Source organism: Jaculus jaculus, chromosome 9 (genome assembly GCF_020740685.1).
Source record: "Jaculus jaculus isolate mJacJac1 chromosome 9, mJacJac1.mat.Y.cur, whole genome shotgun sequence".
NCBI lineage: Eukaryota > Metazoa > Chordata > Mammalia > Rodentia > Dipodidae > Jaculus > Jaculus jaculus.
Window position 1 is genome coordinate 78,562,353 of NC_059110.1, and position 26,726 is coordinate 78,589,078.

A 26,726-nucleotide genomic window follows, 5' to 3' on the forward strand; every position below is an offset into this window, starting at 1 on the left:
GATCGGTGCGCCCCACTTGGCCATGGAGCCGACCCCTGACGCGGAGGAGGCGCGCAGCGTGCGCGAGGCGCTGGGCCGCTACGAGGCGGCGCTGGAGGGCGCGGTGCGCGCGCTGCACGAGGACATGCAGGGGCTGCAGCGCGGCGTGGAGCGGCGCGTGGCCGAGGCGCTGCGCCTGGCCGGGCCCCTGGCGCGCACCGTGGCCGAGCTGCAGCGCGACAACCAGCGGCTGCAGGCGCAGCTCGAACGCTTGACGCGCCAGGTAGAGGCGCTGGGCTTGGCGAGCGGGCTCTCCCCGGCACCCGGCACCCCCAGCCCGCCGCCCGCGCCCGGGGTGGCAGAGCGAGCACCTCGCCTGGGCACCGCACGCTTTGCCAGCCATGCCACCTTCTCGCTGTCGGGCCGCAGCCAGGTGAGCCCCAGGAGCGGGTGCGGGGGAGTGCGGTGCACCGATAGGAGCGATATGCGCGTGCGCGGGGGAGTGGGGTTGGGTGCCTGGGTGCCGCCCCTCCGCCCCGAGTGCGTGCGCTCGGGAGCGTCCTCTTGTCCGAGGACTATGCCTCCACCTGCCGCTGGGACTTGGTAACGGGGGTCCCGTCGCCACTCCACTAAAGCAGTGCGTTAGCCTGCCCTCAGCACCTGTCTCCCACTTCTTTGGGTCCAGGCGGTGTTTGCCCGGAATCCTGCCCTCTCTCCCCCTGTCCCGTGACATTCAAAGCTAGGACGTGAGGTATCGCCCTTGACTCTACTGAACCGCCTGCGGCTTCACCTGCGCGTGGAATGGTCCGCACTCCCCGCCTGCCCTCCACCCCCTTCTGCTCTCGCACCCCGGTAGTTGTGTTTCACTGAGGCCTGACCGCTGGGGTTATAGATTAACCCGGACTGAGTTGCCTTGTGTGTGGGTGTGTGGGGGGCTGCAGTCAGGTCTGGGCCGCTCAACAGCTGCGTTTGGGAACTCACGTTGCAGGGGGCTAATCCCTACCCGGGAAGGGAGAGGAGGGAACTGGCCTTTAGCAGTGTCTAGATTTCTGGGGTCACTGACTGGCCAGAGGCTGGTGTGGACCAATCACTACCCTGAGCATGGACCTCCTGGAGTGGCAGGTCTTGGATAGACCGTTGCCATGGAATGTGCACTGGCCCTTAGGTGGGATTTTCCATCTTGACCTCCCATATATTCTGAGTTCGCACCTACTGCCCCTCCTCTGTGCAATCTCTCAGGGTCTCAGATCTCCTGCTGTGGGTCCCTGGAGGAAGAGATCAGATAAGACCTTGCCCCTTGGAGGTCACAGCCTGGGTGGAGGTGGCCCCAGGTTGAACAGCACTAACAGTATGAGCCAGAGATCCCCTGCTCCAAACAGTAGTCCCTTTGCATTGGGTATCTGAGGTGGGCTTGGTGCTAGAGTTTCACTGTAGCCCAGGCTGGCCTGGAATTAATTCACTGTGCAGTCTCAGGCTGGCTTAAACTCACAGTGATCCTGCTACTTCTGCCTCCTGAGTGCTGGGATTAAAAGCGTGCACCGGCCGGGCGTGGTGGCACACACCTTTAATCCCAGCACTCGGGCGGGAGGCAGAGGTAGGAGGATCGCCGTGAGTTCGAGGCCACCCTGAGACTCCACAGTGAATTCCAGGTCAGCCTGGGCTACAGCGAGACCCTACCTCGAAAACCCAAAAAGAAAAAAAAAACAAAAAACTGTGTACCACTACACCCAGCTGGATGTCCAATTTTTAAGAAATATCTCTCTATATAGGAGAGAATTTATATATGAAATATGTAAATATAAAATTCTGTCATATAGTTATATAAGTCTCTCTAGTTGTGACATCTGTCTTTCCAGTTGTGACTTTTTCGATGGAAATTTGCCTTTAGCCTACAGTTAGGGGTTTGGGGGAAGCTGAGTCACAAAGGCACAGGACCCTCCTTGGACCTGGCAAGCTTCCTCAAAGATGCACTGTGGGTTGGAGGATGAATGGACCAGAGTCTGTTGTGTTTTTTCTCAGGTAGATGTAAGCATTCACCCCAGATAAGGCACTGATGGCAGACCAAAGAAATGATTGCACCCAAGTCTTGTTTGGTGATCCAGTTTTATTGGGGTTCCCTACAGGAGCATGAGTGACTCAAAGACAGCCGCTCACAGAACAGCCCACTCCAGCATCTAAGATTCATGAAAGCTGCGTTCCTGGACTGAGTGTTCTGGTTCCCCTGAGAGTCTTCTCTTCCCACCAGATGTTTACTGCGCATATAACCTTGGGGAGGGGCCTTGTGAGTCTTGTAACTTTCTGACTTTCCCAGTCTTATTAGCCTTCATCCAGGAGGAAATGTTTCAGTTCTGGAGGAATAGCTACACAGCATTTTTAATTGTGATGATCCAAGGAGACAGGATGGGTCTGAGCTTAGCCTGTGGCGTGGTATATGGATGGACTGCCTGGGGTAGGATCTAGTTGGGGAGTCAGTAGTCAGGTGGTTGTTGAGGATAGAGACAGTGGGCAAATGTGCCTTGGGGCACTACTGGGTCACAGATACAAGTGGAACTTGCTGACTGTGAGGGGCTGTGGCACACCCAGGTGAGGCTGCCCAGGACAGATGGACTGGTCTGGTGCTTCTGAGGCAGAAGGTTAGGGGCTGTCTGGACAGAGATGGCAGTTGAACTTGTAGAGTGGGGTGGTGTGTTGAGGGCTGTAGCAGAGGCAGAAGAGTTAGAGGAAACAAAACTGGACCAAGGAACTGTTAGGGAGTAAGGAGAACCCAGTAAGTACCTACCCAGAAATCCAGAGAAGGGAGCCTTCTGGAAGAAGACACTGGGGTGAGCAGGCATACTACAATATTGTTGGGGCTGAAGAGCTGGCGAGTAAGTTGAGGACTTGAGAAAGGCCCAGAGGCAGTGAGAACCCAGACCCTTCTCTGGTTGGCTCTGAGGCTTTATGGCCCTTGAGCCCTAGCTCTCAGGGTCTGAGGCTGCTTTCCCCTTGGCTGACCCCTGGGGCAATAGTCTTCACTTCTGCACTGTTCCCCCTCACAGGGGCACCCACAAAGGCTCTGAGCCAATATGTGGTAGACTGGGAGGAGCCACATACATATTTCTTGACCAGCAAGTGGCTTGTGATCAGTGCTTGATCACAAATAGTGATGATACACTGGAGTCCCAGGTGGGTGCTGGGAGTCTAGCATTGTGGCTTCTACTCTGTGTCTGTGACAGGGGCCTGGGAATGAGGGTCCTATCCTGGATTCAGAAGCCTCTTGGTTTATGGTCAGACCTTGTGGTGTTTCATCATCCTTCTGTAACAAGTATTGAGCTTTGGAGACCATTTGGCTCCACAAATCAAGGTGGATTTTACTCAGCAGATAAATGCACTGCAGAGGTTGATGAAGTCATCCACTTCTGAGCACACAGCCCTGGTGGACAACATGGGACATGGGACTGGAGGGCGGAGGGATGGTCAGGGAAACTTAGGAGGAGGAGAGGACAGCAGTGCAGTGGGAGTAACTGGGAAGGACTCTACAGGAGGTTTGAGATTCTGGAGCAGACAGGACATGCTTTGGGGTGGGGGTCTTCTCTCACCTGGGCCTGTTTTTTTGTGTCTAAACCAAGGGGGATTAACCTACTGCTATTGGGCTCCACATGCTAAGCAGGCTAGTTGGTGTTCACTTGATCTGGTTAACCAAAGCATCCCAGGAACCATTGCTGTTGTCTGACCAGGAGAAGGAAGCTGGGAGGTTGGGGGCCTGGGGTGGATTGCAGCAGCCTGAGGTCAGGCCCCGGCTGGGGACCAGGAGGCTGGCTTTGAGTTGTTCTCTGCAAATGTTATCCTTAGCTAAGTTGGAGCCTCTGTGTCCACATGGTCAAGGCAGCACAGTCCCCGAGGAACAACGGCCAGGAGCTGGGTGTCAGCGGCCCCACCAGTGAAAGAAACCAGACTCGCCTTATCAGCCTGCCTTTCCCAGAGGCAATGTGATAAGGGAGCTTAATGCTTTGGGGAGAAGCTTGGATTGAGTTCTCTAAAGCTGTGGTCTGAGTGGAGATGGACTGGGACAGTGATGTTAACCATTCTAGGATGTGGCTTCTGCCCTGTGTGGGCTGTGTTGAGCACACAAGTAGGCTCCCGTGTCCCTGTGTGAGCTTATGGGTCCTTCCAGAAATGCTAGTTCTTCCCCCACAAAAATATTTCAAAAGCTCTCCGTAAGAGGGTCCTATCTCTTGAGTCCCTGAAATCATGCTTATCTCATCCCCTTTTTCTCCTCCTGAGTTCCCAGGCCTGGGCGCCCCTCACAGGCACCTCCCCTGCTTAAAACAAAGTTGAGATGGAAACTGGGAGTGACAGGCTAGCTCATCAGAGCCCTCCTCCAGCCCTGGAACTCCACTGTCCTTTCTGCCCTGGCATCAGCCACAGAGGGTCCTCTCAGGCTCTTGTCGTCATGCCTGAGCCAGGCTGCACCCAGTAGATTAGCATCGCCCCACCCTGGGAAGCATGTCAGGGGCTTTAGGGTGGGCATTGGCTTGGGAGAAGAGCCTGTTCCTTCCCAGCCAAGCTCAACCCTTTTATTTTAGGGCTGCGCTAACTGTCATGGTCCCACTGAATACTCACATCTTCTCCTCCCTGCCATCTGGCTAAGATGGCAGGGGTCAAGCTCACTCTGACCCACGTCCTGGGACACATGCTTGTCTTGAGATGTTGCCTTCAAGGCCAGAGCACTTTGTGGATAGAGCTCTGCATGGGGGAAAGAGAATCCAGACCCAAACCTTGACTGCTGCCTTCAGCTATAGTGAGTTTGAGGGTCTCCACCAGCCCTAGGCTTGCTCCCCTCGGTGTGTCGATGGGTGGGAGGCCATCTCAAATAGCCCCTTGGGGTCTGGGGAGATAGTTCATTTTGTAAAGCGCTGCTTGGTGAGCATAGGACCTGAGTTTGATCCCTGGAACCCATGTAAGAAGAGCCAGGAGTGGTGGTGCACACACACCAGCCATCTAAGGATTGGGGTCGTGGAGACAGGTGCATCCCTATGGCTCATTGGCCATCCACTCTAGCCTACTCGGTGCGCTCCAGGCCAATGTGAGACCCTGTCTCACAATCGGTAGATGACACCTGAGAAGCAGTTTGCAAGGCCGTCTTCCGGCATGCGCACATGCACCTGCACTCACGTGCCCCCATGCAGACATTACCACTCTCATGCAGAATAGCCCCATGGCATAACACTTTCCTCAGGCTAGGGGTGGCTGTAGTTGGGGGCTGGAGGAGTGAGGGGCAGGGGAGCCTGGAAGTCTGGACTCAGCTAAGCTGCTACCACCTCCCTAGCCCCTTTCTTTCCTCTCTGCAAAGACCCCTTAGCAGGACCATGGCCAACAAAGAGGTACAGCAGCTACTTCTTTTGGTCCCTTGGGGCATTATATAGGGTGGTGACCTGCAACATGTAGGGACAGGCATGGGGTGGGAGCAGAGACACCTTTATTCTTGGGAAAATGATTTCACCATCAGTCTGTCCCTTAAGGCCCCTGCAGGGACTTGTGGAACCTGTTGGACCAGAGTGGGGTGGATGGGGGCACATGGAGACCCCAGAGCTGTTCAGTATTGTTGACAGGAGAGGCTGGGGTTCTAGCTTGACTGACTGGCTCTCCTTCCCCTGCTCTTTTGGCTCCCAGGCTTTGACTGTGCACCCCCTGCCCCCACCGCAACTCCCCTGTCCAGCTCCAGAGTGCAGGAGATGCCCAACAGTCTTGTATTCCTGTCAGTAGTCCTCTCTCTCCCCTCCTCTCTCCTGATTAGAAATTGAGGAGTTACAGCCTGTCTATAAAGTCCCACCCTATAAATGGTCCCCTCATGTTGCTAGACTGTTTCTCTCAGCTTGGTCCTGCCTCAACCACCTGGAAAAACCTGGGACCCCCTTACGTGACTAGGACACGGGCAGCTGGTGAAACTCTGCAGCCCAGGCTTGCTGGCTGTCCCCTTGGCTTCTCCCAAGGTGGTCTCATGCCTGTCGCCTGTCCCCATACCTTTTGATTCTGTTTCCACCACCATCACCAGTGATCGTCTCTTGACTAAGCATGATGGGTGCATTTTCCCATCTTGGCCTCATTTTCCTTGATCTCCAGCTGTCTTTAGAAGGACATACCGGTCTTCTTCACTTGCTTCCTCCCTCAGCTTTCTCAGCCACCTGGCTTTCTTCTCACCTCCCTGGCTGTGCTTTCTGCTATCCAGACAGACATCACTGCTCCCTGAGATGTTGGTGCCTCCTCCCAGGGCCCGGCCCCGCGCTGAATCTTCCTCTGCTGGGCTCCTAGGAGCCTTGGCAGCCATGACTGTTTCCTCCTCACCATCCTTCCTTTGTTTCACACTGGCCTCAAGTATTCAATGACCTCCCAAGCTTCCTGGTCCCCAGGGCTCCTTATACCCATCTTGTTCAAGATGGAAATCCTTGTCCTGTCCCCACTCCACCTTTCTGTCACTTGGCTTGGAAAAGGCTTGGCGTCCTTCCTCCTACATCTGCTCACTGCCAGCCATATCTCTTTCTCTCCAAGGCTCAGAGTCCTTGCCCTTGGCCTTTCCACATCCTGTTTCATACCTCCTCTCCAGTTCTCCATTAAGGACTATGGACCTGTCTCTCACTGGACACCCCCTTTCATGGCACTCTTGCTATCTTTTTAAAAAATTTCAATTTATTAATTTGTGTGTCTGTTCTTACTGCTGCAAATGAATGCTGTAGTTTTATATGGGTGGCTGGAGAATTGAACCCTGGGCTGGCAGGCTTTATAGGCAAGTGCCTTTAAACTCTGAGCCATCTTCCCAGCTCCCTCTTGCTTTATTCTGAAGGATGTTCCTAACACACACTGCAGGCTCCGAGCTTGTCTAGGGAGTCAAGTCCAAGGACTCCCGACTGGTAGCATCACACAGGAGCAAGATGCCAGGCCCTTGATGATTTCTGCTTTTGTAGCAACTAATCCTTGCTTGAATGTGTTTTTTTTTTTTTTTTTAATTTAGTTTTTTCAGGTAGTCTTGATAGCCCAGGCTGACCTGGAATTCATAATGTAGTCACAGGCTGACCTCAACTCACAGTGATCCTACTACCTAAGCCTCTTGGATTAACGGTGTGCATCATCATACTTGGTGGAATAGCTTTTTTAAAAATTAAAAAAAAAAAATTTGAGCTGGGCATGGTGGCGCACACCTTTAATCCCAGCACTTGGGAGGCAGAGATAGAAGGATCACCATGAGTTCGAGGCCACCCTGAGACTACATAGTTAATTCCAGGCTAGCCTGGACCAGAGTGAGACCCTACTTTGAAAAACCAAAAAAAAAAAAAAAAAATTAAAATTAAAAACAATTATTTATGAGAGAGAAAGAGGGAGGGGGGGGAGAGAGAGAGAGAGAGAGAGAGAGAGAGAGAGAGAGAGAGAGAGAAAGAGAAAACACACCAAGGCCTCCTGCCAAACGAATTCCAGACACTTACACTATTAAGTGCACCTGGCTTTATGTGGGTATTGGGGAATTGAACCTGGACCATCAGACTTTGCAAGAAAGCACCTTTAACCACTGAGCTATCTCTCCAGCCCCAGAATGGCTTTTTTAAAAAAAATTATTGACAACTTCCATAATTATAAACAATAAACTATGATAATTCCCTCTCCTCCCCCACTTCCCTTTCATAAATTCACTCTATTTTATCCCCTCCCCCTCTCGGTCTCTCTCTATTTTGGTGTCATCTTTTCCTCCTATTATGAAGGTCTTGTGTAGGTAATACTAGGCATTGCAAGGTCATGGATATCCAGGCAATTTTTTGTCTGGAAGCTTGCATTGTTAGCAGTCCTACCCTCCCTTTGGTTCTTACATTCTTTCTGCCACCTCTTCTGCAATGAACCCTAAGCCTTGGAAGGTGTGATAGAGATATTTTAGTGCTGAACACTCCTCTGTCACTTCTCAGCACCATGGTGCCTTCTCAAGTCATCCCAAGGTCACTGCCATCTGAAAAGAGAAGGTTCTCTAACCAAAGGTGAGAGTAGCATTAATATATGGGTATGAACAGGGCAGTTTGGTGAGCATAATATGTGCATTTAGTCAGACACCAGCAGGCATTACTTCCTTAGGGCTCATGACCTTCCATGCCATAGGCTTTTGATGAGGTGTAGGGTGTCAGACATGTATTCCCTCTCATGGAGCAGGCCTCCAGTCTAATTAGAGAGCAGGCAGTTGGTTTCCCTCATAACAGACATGCCACTATTGCACCCATTGGCTCATTTGACCTGGCTGGCCAAACTTAAGGCTTTCAGTCCACTGTTGTTTATCTCGACTGATGACTTCTCTCTTCCACAGGGCTGCATGCAGCTTAGCTTTTTCGAGCTTTCTGTCAGCTGGTCTACAGGGAGGAGGTTTTTAGCTCAGCTCCAGCTTGATTTCAAAGTGGCTCCAGAATGTCTTTTTGTTCTTGGGTACCTGGCTCACTGTGGGCTTGGCCCAGGCACCCCTGTCCCTGGGGAACCTTCCAGACCATCTGCACGGAAGACTGCCATAGGCATCTTCATACTGGTCTAGTACCACCTGTGTACTGCTTGCTCAATTGCCCTCTCCAGCACTAGTTACAGGAGAACCCGAGTCATCTGGGGCATGTAGGGAGAGGGACAGCCAACCCCTCAAGCCACCTGACCTGAACTTTTCACAGTCTATGGTTAGGATCTATTTTTGTCCCCTTTTGCCAGGCTGAACTCCTCACCCCAAACCTAACCCTACACAGGTGATGGCTCACTGGGAGGGGAAGGTGGCTCTCCCCTCTGGCCACACATTCTGGCTGTTTTACCCAGGACAATCCCAGGCAGCAGGTCCCTTTTCTGACTCAGGTTGTATCGCTGAAATGGTCTTGACTGTTCCCGAATGCCTGTCTCCTTTCTTAGTCTGAGACTTAGAGGGAACATGCTATGGCTCGGGTCCTATACTCTCTTCTTGGTGTTTGTTCTGGTGCCCAAGGCCTGTTGTAGCCCTGAGAGGAGGGAGAGGGTGTGGAGTCAGCGTATCTGGAGAACTTCCTTGGCTCTGGGTCAGGCAGAAAGGCCTCAGTGTGAGGGGGTGTCGAAGGCCTATGTACTTCCCTGTGGCTGCTGTTCCCGGGAGGGTAACCATGTTTGCCTGGCCCAGCTGTGGGGAACAGAGGCCAAATTTTCCCACCTGTCGTCTGGCCTGGCTGAGAGCAGGAGCTGCCTACCGCACTGTTTCAGAACCTGCAACCTTGACCTCTGTCCTTAGTCATTTGGGGCTCTGGGATGAGATCAGAGATGTTTGCCTCTTATGCAGTGGGAGGCCCTGTAATTGGGTGGGTTTATTGCAGCTTGCCTACCATTGTAACTCCTGAGGACTGTTGTCTCAGGAGCTGTGTTTATGTGAGGTTTGCCCTGTCAGAACAGAAGGGGCTTTGGGAAGTGACTTTGGCCTGGGCAGCTGGTGCCAGGTGATGTGGTTTAGTGGTCGGTGTTTCTGCAGAGCGTGGATCATGATGAGGCTGGTGATCCAGAGATGAGACGGACCTCAAACTCAGGCATCATCGAGAATGGTCACCAGCTGGGTGCAGGTAGGAACCAAAGTGGAAGGGAGGTGGCTGGTTAGGTTTGGAGCTCAGGGCCACAGGCATACATCTGTGCCAGCCGGGTACAGTGGTGCTTGGGACTAAATGTCAACAGGTAGAGAGGCTGCTGAAGAGCAGCCTCAGTGTGCAGTAGAACTTTTAAACACAGAGGACAATGGGAGGTCCTCAAGGTAGTGCGCTTCCCTGTGTTTGGAGGAAAGCAGACAGAGGCTGAGAAACTGTCCAGACACAGAAGAGGGTGGAAAGTGGACCCATAAGCCAATTAGTATTTACTGAGTCCAGCCCTGCTGGGGGTGTCTGAGGCCCTGCTGGCTATCATAGCTGACTTATCTTGGCTGGTCACATGTTCCAGGTCCAGGTGACGGACCTCCTGAGAGCGCTCAAACCTCCTCGGCCCCGGAGCCCCCCAAGCCTCGCCCTGTGAGCCTCCCCTTGAGGCTGCCCCACCAGCCTGTCACAGCCACCACTCGAGTGTCTGAGAAGTTCTCTGGAGAGACCACAGCTGCAGCTCTGTCACCCACGTCTGCTGCCATCTTGGGGGGCTTCAGTCCAAGCCCCAGTGATACCATCACCCCTTGGACTCCCAGTCCCACTGGTATGATCAGATAGGGTGGTATTGGGACCAACCCTACTTCAGGGTGGATGAGGCAGTAGACTCAGGGCACCCACTCCAGACCCTAGGCTGAGGCCACTTGTCTGGCCTGGGCGAGGGGCCCTGTCCTTGTCATGTGCTCTCCAGAGATGCCATGAAACGGCATCACTCCAGCGGGGTCAGCCATGGCTTTAATGATGGGTTGAGGCCATGGTTTCCCTGCACATTTGGCACAGCCTCTCCCCATCACCTGAGGGCCTGTCTTGGGTCTGTGGTCCTATCCATGTGTGACTTGGGCTGGCATTGCCCAAGTTTCTCAGAAAGGGGTTGGGGCATGTTTATTGGTCACACAAAACAGGAAACTTAGACTCTGTGCCCTCAAGAGAGCAGGGGGAGCTCTCTTTAATATCACACTTCCTTTGACTTTCTGAGGTGAGGCCAGCTGAGCCCCAGGCCCTTGCTGGTCCACAGAGTGATGCAGGGTAAATGGGTCAGAGGAAGGGTGGATGGCTCTTCCTCAGGCCAAGTTTATTATTTCTGTCTTCCCTTCATCCGGCAGAGAAGAATTCCTCTTTCACTCGGTCTTTGTCCAGCTCTGGGTACGGGGCAGTGACAACAGGAAAACGCAAGGACAGGTGAGTCACTGGTTCCCCTGGTGGCTGTTGTGCTCTGCCTGGGACCTGGCTGACCCTTGTGGGGTGGGTGCTCTGCAGAACCAGGTCAGCAGGTCAGGTGGGAGCTGGGGAAGGGGGCTGACCATGCCCAAAGTTTGGCTTCTCCACAGACCTTTTAAGGCAAGTCCAGTAAAATGTTGTAGGTACGTATGGCTGCATCTTGATCCCCATGGGAGAAAAGTGGACAGGAGCACCCCTCACTTTCTCTTCCTCCTTCCCTGCTGGCTGTGGGGCTTCCTTCCAGCTGGACACTTGCTGCCTTGGACTGAGCAGGTGCCTCGAGAGGCCTGGCGCTGAGGCAGGCAACAGGAGCTTCCCATGGGTCCGGCTTCCTTCAAGTTTATGTTTTCCTGCCTCCTGGGCTGTGGTTGGAACTGGAGGTGGGGGTAGGGTGGAAGACAGCTATAATAAAAGGAGAATTGTGGCTCCCTGGCAGATTGTTCCAGGGGGAGGACAAAGGGGGTCTTATCTGGAGGTAGTGGAGGAGGGGGCCTGGTCCTGAGAGAAGCTGACTCTGGGTATATATCTCTTGGCTATGGATATTGTCCCCTGCCCTCCCAAGACATTGACACCTGCCAAGGGGTGGTTATGCCCCCTCTGAGGAGGCCACTCTCCCGCCCCAGTTGGGCCTGTCAGGCCAAGCATGCTCCAGACAGCAGCCTAGTTCAGAAAACCTGCCAAACCAGTTGGAGACTGGGCAGGGTTAGCTCTCCCACTGCCCCTCCAGTGCCTGTGGTCCAGGTTTATCCTGGGTGCATGGGAGCCCATCACCTCATGCACACTCTGTGGGGGTTCTGCCTTCAGCCTAAGGGAGCTGGTGATGGTTAGGTCTGTGTTCTTGACTCTGTAATTCTCTCCTCAGCCCCCCAATGGTGACCCCACCACAGTCACCTCCATCCCCACCTCTGCCTGCTACGATGCAGGCCCCTCGCCAGGGGGAGCGTCGCAGGGAACTGGTGAGGTCGCAGACACTGCCCCGCACCTCAGGTGCTCAGGCCCGGAAGGCACTGTTTGAGAAGTGGGAGCAGGATACAGCGGGCAAGTACGAGCACCCCCAGAACAGCCCTAAGAGCCTCCAAAGTAGGCCCAACTTAGAGTGGGGTCAGGGCAAGGCTGAACCCCATCCCATTCTCTCAAGGTCAAGGCTACTTTGCAAATGGATTGTTGGCCAAGGGGTCCCCTTTGTGAGGAGAAGAGGGCTATAGGGCTGGAAGTCAGCCCAGGCCTGGTGAGAGCCACTCCCCCTCATGAGGAGACACCCTGGTCTTGTGTATCTCCAGCGTTCCCAGCATGCCCTTACACTTGAATTGTTGCTCCTTTATTTTCTGGGTAGAACCAGGGAGTTTGGCAGGGTGTTGGGATTCCTAGCTGGGTGGAGGGGGCCCAGCTACAGGACTGGCTTTGCCTGAGGACTGAAGAGATGACACAGTGGGGACCCAAGAGTCTAAGCCAGGAGTCCAAGGCTACTGCCATGCCATGAAGATCCTTGGATAATAGCCTGTCTTGACATATACTGAGTTCTGTACTCACTGTATGGGGTGATGCCTGCTGTATGTGCAGGATTCTGCCCAGGCTTGCATGGGAATGCTCCCCACTGACATATCCCTCACTGAGATCCACAAGGAGGGCAGGATGAAAGGAAGAGAAAAGTGGCCCAGGCAGAGTGCAAAGGGCCATGCTGCTCAGATCCTCCATTTTAGGGTTATTCAGCACCCCCTGCTTCCTGCTGCGACCGTACGCAGGAGTTCTGGAGGGCTGGATGTGGATGGGAGGCTGTGTGTCTGGTGTGTGGGGCTGTGCTTGTGGGTATGACTATCAGGCACGGCCCGTGTGCTTCAGTGCTGTCTGGATGAGCAGACCGGCAGGTGCAAGAACATTCCCTCCATCCGTCCCCACAGCAGGTCTGCCCTCTCTCCACAGAGGCAAAGGTGAGGCCAGGGCCAAACTGAAGAGGTCACAGAGCTTCGGTGTGGCCAGTGCCAGCAGCATCAAGCAGATCCTGCTTGAGTGGTGCCGCAGCAAGACCCTGGGCTACCAGGTGAGGTGGACCAGGGCAGAGTAGGCATCACTCTTGCCCTTGGCTTCCTGCCAGGTTGGGGAGGGGTAGAAGCCAGGGAGCTCTTATCTCCTGAGTGGTACCCAAGCCACTCACATCGTGTGCTTAGAAATTTTGCAGTTGGGCCTAGTCTGATTGCACAGGTGTAGTGCACCTTTGTATGGTCTGGTGGTAGTGGCTTGTTGCTGACTGGGGTGGTGATGGGCCTGGGGGAGGGGCTGGAAGGGTTAGATTGAGTGGCCCCCCACCTTGATCACAGTGATTCTGTTCACTCTGCTCACAGCATGTGGACCTGCAGAACTTCTCCTCCAGCTGGAGCGACGGGATGGCCTTTTGCGCCCTGGTGCACTCCTTCTTCCCTGATGCCTTCGACTACAATGCCCTGAGCCCCACGCAGCGGCAGAAGAACTTTGAGCTGGCCTTCACAATGGCCGAGTGAGTATGGCAGGCCACCCTGGCCAGGCCTTGAGCCAGATTATGTCCCAGGTGGATGAAGTCACATTGGGTGGATTTCTGGAAAGCTGATGGGCCTTGAGGTCATGCTGTCTATCTTTGTTTTGTACAGATGGGAAGACTAAAGCTGATGAGGGATTTACCAAGGGACACACATTATTCACACTGGAGCAGGCCTTCTTTCTGGGTGTTCAGCCTCTGTGGGTACAGTCTAGGAAATCAGTCAGTCTGATGTGAGCAGTGGAACAAGGTTCCCGTAGCACTGGTGCATGCCCTCAGGCTGCTGGGAAGATGCAGATGAGCCCTGGCTGCTGCACAGCCTAAATCTGGATATACCTGGTACATTGTCAAAGTGGATTTTGCTTCCCTTAAAGACTGTCCTAGATAGACTGTGAAATTACCCACTGCCTTTGGCTGTTTTTTGTTGCTATAGCAGAGAATCTGAGACCAGGTAATTCACAAGGGAAAGAGGTTTGTTTGGCTCATGGTTCTGTAGGCTGGAAGTCTAAGATCATGGTGCTGGCATTGGCTTGGCTTCTGGTGAGGGCCCCATGGTAGAAGGCAGAAGGGCAGGTGGGGACATGTGCAAGAGAGGAAGGGCAAAAGGAGCTTGATGCCTTATAAGTGTCAAGATAATGAACCTACTCTCATGAGAACCACCTTGGTCCCTTGATGAGGGTGTATTCCTCATGATCCAAATGCCTCTTCAAAGCTCCCCCGCCTTTCAACAGCATGACTTTGTAGACCATGCCTAAGCATGAATTTGGGTAGGGACAAGCTATATTCACAACATGGGACCTGCCTTCTATGTCCAACTCCTAGGGAGAAGATTTGGGGGAGAGGGATTGCATGCAGTTCTAGGCTCAGGATATATGTGGAAAATCTGTCTGGGATTTTGTTATTTACCACAGGCAATCCACTGAACATCAGGAGAGTTGTCAAAGCGAGGTCTGTCTGTCAGGACCCTGGGTGGGGCATGAGTGTTTAGTCAGGCTTGGGAGGGGTGTATGTTACTTACTTCTCTCCTTGCTGTGACCATACCCGATGAAAGCAACTTAATGAATGATGAGTTTATTTTGGCTCACAGTTTGAGGGTGCAGTTCATCATGGTGGGAAAGGTGTGGCAGCATGAGATGGCAAGTCACATTGTGTCCACAGTCAGGAAGCAGAGAGAGAGAGGGGGGGAGGGAGGGAGGGAGGGAGGGAAGGAGGGATGCTGATTCTTTGTTTTCTCATTTTATTCATCCTTGGATCCCAATCTATTGGATGGTGCTGATCTCCCTCTTCAGTTAAACCTTTCTAGAAACACCCCCACAGACACACAAACAGGCGTTTCTTAGGTAATTATAGAGCCAGCCGAGCTGGCAGTGAAGATGAACCATCGCAGGGTGCGTATGCGGACTCTTTTTGAAGGCATGAGCAGGAGTTAGAGACATGGGGCAGGTGCCCTGGGACAACACCATCAGGGAAACGCCAGTGTGGGCACAACCAGCCTTGTGCTGCTGTTTGCAGAACAGAGGCTGCCTGAGCAGAGCTGTGTTTTGGGCCTGTGAATGTGCCCAGCTCACCATGACGTGGCAGAGAAGGGCATCACAGCGTACATGCTCTGACCTTACTCCCCTCCTGCCCTCACCTTAGGGCCTCTTATTGGCTAACCTCAATCAGAGTCTAGAGCTATCACTGTGACCCATCACAGCTCCTCCACCAAGCAGGACAGAGACAGCAGTGCTTAGGCCTGCCTCATGTTAAGCTTTCTGAAGGTCAAAGACAAGGAAGGCAGACACCAAAACAGTTTTCTGAAGCTCTTTCACTATGCCTTCGTGCCTGGTATCACCAAAGGACCATGTTGATCCTAGTTGGAGTCCTCAAGATCCCACTTCCTCGCATGTACTCAAGTGATTGGGCTGAAGGAAGCCCCACCCCAGGCCTTGCTTACTATCTTATCCACTCTGTTTTCAGCCCAATCACCCAGCCCTGGCCCCTCATGCTGAGCCTGGCCAGGGAAGGAGTAGAGCCAATGGTTTTCATAAGCCATGCTTGGTATTGGAAGCCCGCCTGAAGCCTAGGCAGCCATCCCTCTCTAGGGCAGGAATGCTTGCTCTGGGGGAGAATTGGGGCTTTGGCTTGGAGCTTGCTCCTCAGTCTGAAGCTTTGGGATAGGGGTTCTGGCTTCTTGTGTTGTCTCAGATGCTTGGTCCCTTTGGGGTCATAGGAACGCCTTGTGTACTTTCAAAGCCTTTCTTGGCTGCTTGGGATTAGCTGTCATCCTAATAGCAGAAGCAGCTTGGACAAGTTGTTATGCAACTGGATCCAGGCGATGGTGGAGTTGTGCCAAATGTCGTGGCATGAGGTGGGGAGGAGGTGGCTCACAGGAGGAGGCCCAGCTGCTTGGAACTCAGAAATGGCAACTGTCAAAAATCAGACTGCTAGAATGTGTGGGATCACAGTTCCCACATAGGTCACCCCAAGACCCATCCTAGTTGGGGAGGCTGGGCTTGGCTTACAGAGTTCTTTATCCTCAGTTCAGGGGCCCAAGCAGTGCCAGCTCATGTCTTGGCGATCTTGGTCACCTAGAGCTGTAGACCCAGCTGAGCTATGGCGGGGAGAATGACAGACAGCCTGAATCGTGAGATGGTGGCTCTGTGCCCCAACTCACAAGGAACACAGCTTCCCTGGGCAGCCAGGGCCAGAGCTATTCCAGGATGTGCATGGAGCCTTCACAATCCAAACAGATGTTTCTGCTATTCCCAACCTGGGGGTGGATGGGGGCTGGTCCAAGCTTTGCCTCCCCCCTTTCCAGAGCCAACAGCACAGTAATCTTGGCCCTGCCTCCCTGTGACTCCAAGTCTGCTCCCAGCAGGAGAAGGGGGTGCAGGGTGTGATGGGGCCTCTGAGATGAGTTCTGGCTTTTCTGCTGACTCCAAAGAGTGGGGAGGGGTGTTACAGGCAGGTGTGCATGGTGAGGCTGTTCAGAGCCTGGGAAGGAGCCTCCCCTACTGAGTCATCCAGGAGATTATTCTGCAGGTAGGAGGGAGAGAGGCCTGGAAGATGGCCCTACCTTTCTGTGGCCTCCTGGGAAGACAGCTGTTTGGATCCCTTTTTTCTTGGATAGTGGCTGGTCAGATAGGCTGCACAGGATCACCTGCCTGAGGGTATTGGAAACAATGTCTGTCAGTGCCTTGGATTTGCTAGCAGCATATGAGCGGACACACAGGATTGTTGAAAGTCAAGGGCCATGCATGCAGGGGATAGCTAAGGCAGCCTGGAAGCAGGCAGTGTGAGCTGAAAGGAGCCTGGGATCTGATCAAGGCAAAACCTTTGGAAGGGAAAGGAGAACACGGGGTTCCCAAGCCATGCATCTAGACATCAGGAAGGAAATGCTTCCAGAACCTTCTGTGAGCAAGGGTCTTCAAGGCACAAAGATGCAATGGAGACCCCTCTCACCCCATAGTAAAGGGGCCCAGAGATTCCTAGTGTCCTAATCTGTGTTGAATGAAGTGACGTCAACAGCAGAATGAGCTTCCCGTATTGACAGGTGTTCAGGGCCTGGCATGATGGTGGACCATCCCTTTTATGGAAGGGGCTGAGGGGTGGGCTTGTGACCCGTCTGCCCCTTTCCTTCCCAGCCTGTGCAGAGCAGAGCTCAGGCCTCAGGACATGCAGTCTGAGGCTTCCCACTTGCCACTGCCCTGCGCGGAATGTGCCTGTTCTCTGGTTACACCCAGCAGAAGGGGCTTGAGGGCTATTTGTAGTGTCCATGTATCTCTGTCTAAAACCAGATGGGAGGTAGCAGCACCAACCCGCTCTGCATTGAGAGCAAGCTTAAAAAAAGTCACCTCTCAGTCCCTCTTCCACGTCCCTAATCAACCAATCTACAGTAGCCTAAGATGGCAATGAACAGTAAGATAACACCCGTCAGAGTTCATGATAGTAGGCCGGTGTCACCCTGCATCTGGTTGTAGTGGCATTTAAAGTGATTTTTCTAAGTAGTTTGAATTATTTAAAGCAAGCTTGGATCATTTTTAGAACAGCATGTTTTAAGGGCTGGAGAGATGGGTCAGTGGTTAAGGCGCTTGCCTGCAAAGTCTGATGATCCAGGTTCCATTTCCCAGTATCCACTCACATAAAGCAAGATGCACAAAGTGGCACATGCATTTGGAGTTACTTTGCAGTGGCTAGAGGTCCTGGTGTCTCCATTCTCTCCCTCCCTCCCTCCCTCCCTCCCTCCGTCTCTTTCTGTCTGTCTGCTTGCATATAAGTAAATGGCTTTTTAAAAAATATATGTTTTAAAAATGTGTCAGCTAATCAGGACCTCTAATATTTTCAGACATAAGTCTTGGTAAAAGTCATCAGTGACCAGCGCTGTCTTGTATTCTGTCTCCTGAGACACAGCTGACTGGTTGCACTGTCCTCAGCAGGTGTCCCTGTGGTCTCCTGTTTAGCCTGTACCTGCAGTTCTAGGATCGTGTTCCCATTGTGGCTGTTACCACGGTGTCTCTGAGGGAGCGTGCTCGACCGGCAGGGACAGGCTGGGATGGGAGCACCTGGGGGGTCTGGTGGGACTATGCAGTGGCCTTGAATGCAGGGTGCTGTTCTACCTGTAGACAGGGGTGCTGTTCTGCCTGTAGGGTGGAGACTTTGGAGCTCCTCAGAGGAAGAAGTAGGTGATATGGGAAAGAAAAGAGGTGCTGAGAGAAAGAAAAGGAGCAAGTGAGAGGTGGTGGCTGCATGTTCCAACTGTGATCCTTTTTCTCTGACTTCCCTCCCCCACTCTCATCCGCTCAACTTAAAAACAACAGTGGGAGCCGGGCGTGGTGGCTCCCACCTTTAATCCCAGCACTCGAGAGGCAGAGGTAGGAGGATCGCCATGAGTTCAAGGCCACCCTGAGACTACATAGTGAATTCCAGGTCACCCTGAGCTAGAGTGAGACCCTACCTCAAAAAAACCAAAAAGCAACAATAACAACAAAAACGCACAAAAACAGTGGAATGGGTTGGGAACCAGAGAGATTGTGACCCAGAACCCTGGTTGCTTTTAGGGGAACTGGCCCCTTGCCGATGGCTTCTTGTCTGGGCAGCGGAGAGTGGCTGCTCATCACTTCCATTCTGATGGCCATCCTGATCTTGAAGCCTTGCTTCCTGGGCTGGTCAGAGGATCGTTGGTTGGAGAGTGTTTGCAGCCTCTAGAACGAAGGAGGGGTTCTGCTAGCTGTCCTCTGCACCAGCGCTTCTGAATGTGTCTGTGAGGTAGGCTCGAGAGAAACCAGAATGAGTTGGAGGACAGCATCCTCCTGCCCTTTGAGGGGACGACTAAGGGAGCAGAGAGATTTATGTTTTAGAGAAAGACACAGGTACACAGGTTCTCTTCCAACATGGGAAGGGCTCTGTTGTAGGGTAAAAAGGTTAGACTGAGAATAACCTTGTGGGACCATGAGGCAGAAAGTACGTGGAAGAGCCTCCTGCAGAGGAAGCAACGTGGGCCTTAAAGGCCTCAGAGGGTCCAGTAGTGAGGCCGCTGCTGTCAGTGACGGTGCCTCAGGCTCTTGTGGGCCTCTGAATGGCAGGCTTGAGAGGGAGGATTTGGGAGGCAGGGCTCTCTCCGTGAGGCAGGTGGAAGTCGATATGGATGACAGGTGATATTTCTGGAAGGTGTTTGAACTTGGGTCACCGACCTCTGAACTCAAGATTTTTCAAGCCTTGTCAATGAAGTACCTTTGAATAGCTGCTCTGGTCAGAGGGTTGACCTCCCTGACATCAAACCCTTCCAGGGAGAGAGAGTGCCAAACCCACTTGTCACCCCATGAAGCCTCTGGGTTCCCTTATGGGTAGCCCGCTTCAGTCCCTAGGGGGAAGCCGGGATAGGATTCAGGACAGATGTCTCCATTTCACCTTGACATTTGGTTTCTGATAGGAGGCCTGGCATCTGGCCAGCCCCACAGAGTAGGGCCAGATGCTAATGTTACAGTCTTTGTCTCAGGGACACAGACGGACAGCCCAGGGAGCTGCCTCGTGGGTGTCATGGTAGGAAGTGCTGAAGGTCTGAGGAGCCCTGGCTTACTCACTGGAGCTTCCCCTCTGGCTGGGCTCTTGGGGGACAAGGTACGTAAGGCATACTGTGGAAGCACAAGTTTCCACCAGGGCTGCAGGGAAGAGAGCGGAGGTAGATTGGGACTTCCTGCCTTGAAATGGTTCCAAGCAGGTGGAGGGATCAGCAGAGCTGGAATCTGGCCAGCTGTTTTGATTTCACACCCACCCCTCTTTTCTCTGTGATCCTTTCTGCTTTTTGCTTTAATCTTTTGTTTTTTTGTTTTGTTTTGAGGTAGGGTCTCACTATAGTCCAGGCTGATAGTGGAATTCACTATGTAGTCTCAGGGTAGCCTTGAATTTATGGCGATCTTACCTCTGCATCCCAAGACCTGGGATTAAAAACGTGTGCTATCATGCCCGGCTCCTCTCTGCTTTTTAAAGTGAATTGTGAGGCTGGAGAGATGGCTCAGTGGTTAAGGTATTTGCCTGTTAAGCCTAAGGACCGAGGATCAATACCACAATACCCACGTAAGCCAGATGCACAAGGTGACAACTGTGTCTGGAGGTCGGTTGCAGTGGCTAGAAGCCCTGGTGTGCCCATTCTCTCTCTCTTTCTGCATCTTTCTCTCTCTCAAATAAATAGATAAAACATTAAGGTGAGTTGTGATAATAAGAAAGGTGGAAATAACAATCTCTTAACAGTTTAAGGAGCTCTTGGATGGACCAGATACCACTCCGATGGGTTTGCATGGATAAGTTTATTAATTATTTAAAAAATATTTCATTTTTATTTATTTATTTGAGAGAGAAAAAGAGGGAGGAGAGGGAGAGAATTTTATTTTTTGCTTTTCCAGGTAGGGTCTTGCTGTAACCCAGGCTGACCTAGGATTTACTTTGTAGTCTCAGGGTGGCCTGAACTCATAGCTATCCTCCTACTTCTGCCTCCTGTGTGCTGAGATTAAAGCTGTATACCACGATGCCCAGCTCATTAATTTTTATGCCTACATTTATGTGAGGTGGATAGTCTTCTAGGTGGGAAAACTGAGACCTGGAGAGTTAAATGTGTTGTCCTAAGTTGGAACTAGGGTTTGAACCCCGACAGTTCTGCACTTACTGGTTTTGTGGAAAAAAAGACAGATGCCTAGAACTGCCAAAGCACACACAGCTGTAGAAGGAAGGGCTGACAAGTGGATTCACCACAGCCATCTTGCCCATTTGGTTCTGCCTGTTGTTGGCATCCAGGAGAGCCAGACACATGTGAGTAGAGGCAGGATGTTGTGGGGCATCACACAGCATTCCATGGGACATCTACTGTGACTTCAGGAACCAGTTTTGACTGCTGTAATCACCTTCCAGTTGTCTGGAGGCTGTCAGCTTTCCCAAACTCCTGTGAAATAGTACTATTTCTAGAGAGTCTATGCAGGAGCTGAGAGGTGTAAGCTAGTGTTCTTAGGGCAGAAGGCACAGCCTCCCCCCCCCACCTGCCCCCAAAGGCTGGGGAAGGTGACACAAGAGGGGAGGTGATGAGACGATTTTATTTGTTTTTATCCTTTGGTTTTGCAAGGTAGCGTCTTGCTGTAGCCCAGGGTGACCTGGAATTAGACTCAGGCTGGTCTCAAACTCCCAGCAGTTTCCTACCTTAGCCTTCTAAGTGCTGGGATTAAAGACATATGCCACCATGCCTGGTGACTTTATTTATTTATTTATTTTAAAATATTTTATATTTATTTATTTATTTTGGTTTTCCAAGGCAGAATCTCGCTCTAGCCAAGGCTGACCTGGAATTCACTATGTAGTCTCAGGCTAGCCTTGAACTCACAGCGATCCGCTTACCTCTGTCTCACAAGCACTGGAATTAAAGGCCTGCACCACCATCCTCGGCTAAATATTTTATTTATTTATATATTTTTAAGAAATGTTTTTATTACAGAGAAAGCGAGAGTGAGAATAAGCATGTCATGGCCTTCTAGCCACTGTAAATGAATTTCAGATGCATTTGTTATCATGTGCATCTCACTTATGTGGGATCAAACTTGGGTCCTTAGGCTTTTTCAGGAAAAGGCCTTAACCTCTAAGTCATCTCTCCAGCCCAACTTTATGTACTTTTTATATTTATTTATTTTTATTTTTTAAGGTAGGGTTTCACTCTAGCCCAGGCTGACCTGGAATTCACTGTGTAGTCTCAGGGTGGCCTCAAACTCATGGTGATCCTCCTACCTCTGCCTCCCGAGTGCTGGGATTACAGGTGTGTGCCATCATACCTGGCTTTTATGTATTTTTTTAAAAATTTTTAATTATTTGCCAGCAGAAAAAGGGAGAGAATAGGCACACCAGGGCCTCTTGCTGCTGCAAATGAATTTCAAATGTATGTACCACTTTGTGCATTTGGCTTTATGCAGATACTGGGGAATCAAACCCAGGCTGGTTGGCTTTGCAAGCAAGTGCCTGTAACCCCTGAGCCGTGTCCCCAGCTTGATATTATTTATTTATTTATTTGAGAGCAACAGACAGAGAGAGAAAGAGGCAGAGAGAGAGAATGGGCACACCAGGGCCTCCAGCCACTGCAAATGATCTCCAGATGCATGAGCCCTCTTGTGCGTCTGGCTAATGTGGGTCCTGGGGAATGGAGCCTCGAACTGGGGTCCTTAGGCTTCATATGCAAGCACTTAACTGCTAAGCCATCTCTCCAGCCCGATATTATGTATTTTGAGACAGAGTCTCATATAGCTCAGGCTGGACTTGCTACATAGCTGAGGATGACCTTGAACTTTTCATCCTCTTGCCTTCACCTCCTGAGTGCTGGGATTACAGGCATGTGCCACCATGCCCATTGTATGTGGTGGCAGGGATTGAACCCAGGCCTTCATGTATACTAGACCAACACTCTCCCAACTGAGTTATAGCCCAAGCTCATGATAGATTTTGAACCATAATCTTACATACTCAAGTCCTTTCTGTGAAATAGCACAGTGTATGCATATAACCATGCAGTCCTCCTGTGTGTTTTAAAATCATCTCTAGATTATTGATTTATTTACTTACTATGTAGTAAAGGTTGGCTTTGAACTTGAAGCCTCCTGTTTCAGCCTTTCATGTGCTTTGATTGTAGGTGTGATCTACCACATTTGGCCCTTCTTTATAATATCTAATATGATGCGCTTGCCATTATAAAAAGTCATCAGCTTCCACCTTGTGCATCTGGCTTATGTGGGTATTAGGAAATCAAACCTGGGTCCTTAGGCTATGAAGGCAAGTGCCTTAACTGCTAAGCTGTCTCTCCAGCCCCAACTTCTGTATATGGTTTTTGAGGTAGGAACTCACTCTAGCCAAGGCTGACCTGGAGTTCAGTATGTCTCAGGTGGCCTTGAACTCATGGTGATCCTCCTATCTCTGCTTCCCAAGTGCTGGGATTAAAGGCATGTGCTACCATGCCCAGTTCCAACTTTTTAAAAAAATATTTTATTTTATTTATTTGACAGAGGAAGAGGGAGAGGGAGAGAGAGGGGGGTGGGAGGGAGGGAGGCAGGGAGAGAATGGGCATGCCAGGGCCTCCAGCCACTGCAAATACAGACATGTGTGCCTCCTCGTGCATCCGGCTAACCTGGTTCCTGGGAATCAAACCTGGGTCCTTTGGCTTTGCAGGCAAATGCCTTAACCACTAAGCCACTCCTCCTGACCTCCAACTTTTATATATATATATTTTTTAAATTTTATTTATTTATTTGAGAGTGACAGACACAGAGAGAAGGACAGATAGAGGGAGAGAGAGAGAATGGGCGCGCCAGGGCTTCCAGCCTCTGCAAACGAACTCCAGATGCGTGCGCCCCCTTGTGCATCTGGCTAACGTGGGACCTGGGGAACTGAGCCTCGAACCGGGGTCCTTAGGCTTCACAGGCAAGCGTTTAACCGCTAAGCCACCTCTCCAGCCCCAACTTTTATATTTTAATGAATAATGGGAAGAAGAAAAAAAGTCTGTACCTATTTAGTATAGAAACATTTTTCCCTTTAATATTTTTATTTATTTGTAAGTATACACACACACACACACACACACACACACACACACAATGGGTAAGCCAGGGCCTGTAGCTGCTGCAAACGAACTATAGATACATGCACCACTTTGTGCATCTGGCTTTACATGGACACTGGGGAATTGATCCAGGTTGTTAGGCTTTGCAGGTAAGTGTCAACCACTGAGCCATCTCTCTAGCCTTCTTTAAAAATTTTGATATCAGATGGATTGAGTCATGGAATAAAGCTTCTGTGTGTATATGTGTGTGCATGCATGTGCTGAACCACTGTGAATAATATCTTCCTTACTGTGGGTTTTGGCTTAAATAAAAAGTTTAAAAACACTATTTTAGAGTTGGGCATGGAGATACATTCCTGAATCCCAGCACTTGGGAGTCTGAGGCAGGAGGAGCATGACTTAAGGCCAGTCTGGGCTAAACAGCAAGCCCCTATCTCAAAAACTAAAAAAACAGGGCTAGAGAGATAGCTTAGTGGTTAAGGCACTTGCCTATAAAGCCTAAGGACCCAGGTTCAATTCCCCAGTACCCATGTAAGCCAGCTGCATAAGATGGCACATGTGTCTGGAATTCGTTTGCAGTGGCTAGAAGCCCTAGTTCATCCATTTTTTTCCTCTCTCTGTCTGCTTCTTTGTCTACCAAAAAATGCCATCATAATAATAAGAAAAGGTGATGACGTCAAAATAAAAGAGACTGATTGAGAGGGGGAGGGGGTATGATGCAGAATGGAGCTTCAAAGGGGAAAGTGGGGGGAGAGGGAATTATCATGGGATATTATTTACAATTATGAAAGTTGTCAATAAAAAATAAATAATAAAAGAAAAAGCACAGGGCTAGGAAGATGGCTCACTGGCTAAAATGCTTGCAGTGCAAGCATGAAGACCTGAGTTCAGATTCCCAGCACTCATGTAAAAAAATAAATAAAATTTTAAAACCTAAAAAATTAAAAATAAAAGCCAGGCATGGTGGTGCATGCCTTTAATCCCAGCACTTGGGAGGCAGAGGTAGGAGAATCTCAGTGAAATCCTCCCTGAGAAGCCACCTTGAGATTACATAATGAATTCCAGGTCAGCCTTGACTAGAGTGAGACCCTACCTCAACCAAAAAAACAAAACAAAACAAGACCCCAAAACAAACTGGGTGTGGTGGTGCATGCCTTTAATATCAGCACTCAGAAAGCAGAGGTAAGAGGATCTCTGTGAATTTGAGGCCAGTCTGGGACTACATAGTGAGTTCCAGGTCAGTCTGGGCAAGACCCTACCTTAAAAAACCAAAAGACAAAAAATCAGAAATAAAAAATCAGGCTAGAGAGAGGGCTTAGCAGTTAAGGTGCTTACCTGTGAAGCCTAAGGACCCAGGTTCAGTTTCCCAGGAGCAATGTAAAGTCAGATGCACAAAGAGGCAATGCATTTGTAGTTCATTTGTGGTGGCTAGGGCCCCAGTGCACTCATTCTCTCTCTCTCTCTCAAATAAAAAAAATATTAAGCAAAAAAACAACAAACTCAAATGTACTGTTTCAGGAGGCAGTGAATGAGTTCATTTTTTATTCTAGTTTTGCATTTATTTTAGCAGTTTATCTTTTTTGTCCACACAATACTGACATACATTTATTTTTTAAAAGATTTTAAGTTATTTGCAAGCAGAGGGGGGATGGGTACACCACGGTCTCCAGCTGCTGCACAGGAACCCCAGATGAATAACACCCCCTTTTTTGGGGGGGGTTTGAGGTATGGTCTCACTCTAGCTCAGGCTGACCTAGAATTCACTAGGTAGTCTCAGGGTGGCCTTGAACTCACGGCGATCCTTCTACCTCTGCCTCCCGAGTGCTGGGATTAAAGGCGTGCACCACCACGGCCGGCATGACCCCCTTTTGTGCATCTGGCTTTTCGTGGGTACTGGGGAATTGAGCTCGGGTTGTTAGGTTTTACAGGCAAGCACCTTAACCTCTGAGCCATCTCTAGAGTCCCATTTATTATTTTTTTAAACTTGAATTTAACTTCACATAAAGTTTAAGTAAATTAAATCTAAGTCTAAATATGAACTGCATAGGTGGTTCATGTCTTTGGGAGTTTGGGAACTGCTACATGGACTAAGTGACTCTGAAAGTTTTCCTGGTTATTTGACGTTCCTGTTGCTGCACACAGTGGCCACCTCAGGCTCCAGGTTGCATTGTGTTTGGGGACAGAGATGATGGCCTTGTTGCAGGGTTGTCTGCTGGCTGGAACTGTGCTCTGACGGGGCTTCTGTGTTTCAGGACCCTGGCCAACTGTGAGCGCCTCATTGAAGTGGAGGATATGATGGTGATGGGCCGCAAGCCGGACCCCATGTGTGTCTTCACCTACGTCCAGTCGCTGTACAACCACCTGCGGCGCTTTGAGTAAAGCCACAGGCCCCGAGAGCCCGGGAAGAGACTGCGGGGCTGCTCGCGTTCCCAGGGGCCGTCTGACCCCCGAGAAGAGCTGCCTCTGGTGTACACTCGTTGTTTGTTCTTTCGCTTGTGACTGTGTGCCCCTCACACCCAGTTACTGATTAAAAGTACAGGCTGCGCCGAGCCGAGCCTGATGTCCGCCAAGGGCTCAAAGGAAAAGGAAAAACTCCCAGAGTGAGAGAAATTGGTGCTAAGTAATGATCTTCCTTCCTCCAGAAAATGCTTGCCTGTGTAGCTTCTGGAATACTAAATTATGGTTTTCCCTCTGATGAATTTAGGTACATTGGCTTGAGAGGGTTCCATTGATTACCAAGTGTATTTCTTTTCTTTTTCTTCTTTTTTTTAATCAAAATACCCAGAGTTTTTTTTACTTCCTCACACTATTGTTGGTCTTTTTCCTCCCTCCCTCTGGGCCACTGCCAGGAAAAAGACACTTAATTCAACAGCTTGACATAGCAGACCCAAGTCTTGGGCAGAAACAGTTTAATCAAACCCAGGTCCTGGGCAGCACATGACTGTCAAGTCACCTCTCCTCTGTGGGGAGATGGGTGGGCTCTTATCTGGGTCCTGAGGGGCTCCTGGTCTTCGTAGGAGACACTGGCTGAAAGAATAGGCCCTTTGTGCTCAGAGTTTTTATTCACATCTTTTTATAGGTGATTTGCTGCAAGTATTTGTAAAAAGGATTCCACCTGTACCATTGACCTGTTTGTACATAAAAAGATGTCTTGAACTTTGCTTGGGATTTGTTATTTCTACTTAGCAGATACGGGGAGTGGTTGTGAGTGAGAGATATATATTCGTGTATTTAAATGGAGATCTACTTCAGTCACACATTAACTGTTCATGTATTTAAAAATCAGTTGTCTAGGAGGCTGAAAATTACATTTGCTGTCCTTGTCTCTATGTTC

The 26,726-nt window shown here is 50.8% G+C and overlaps 1 protein-coding gene across 2 annotated transcripts; it reads left to right on the top strand.

Moving 5' to 3' along the window:
* Window positions 1-26,552, top strand: Smtnl2 (smoothelin like 2). Of its 2 annotated transcripts, XM_004672409.2 has the most exons (8): window positions 1-412; window positions 9,455-9,542; window positions 9,910-10,152; window positions 10,709-10,784; window positions 11,686-11,865; window positions 12,744-12,861; window positions 13,163-13,314; window positions 25,645-26,552. In XM_004672409.2, the coding sequence occupies exons 1-8, from the start codon at window positions 23-25 to the stop codon at window positions 25,769-25,771; spliced, it is 1,374 nt and encodes a 457-aa protein (XP_004672466.1). In that variant the 5' UTR covers window positions 1-22; the 3' UTR covers window positions 25,772-26,552. The 2 variants fall into 2 exon arrangements, with proteins under 2 accessions (XP_004672466.1, XP_045013860.1); XM_045157925.1 differs by lacking the exon at window positions 9,910-10,152.
* The last annotated feature ends 174 nt before the right edge of the window (window positions 26,553-26,726 follow it).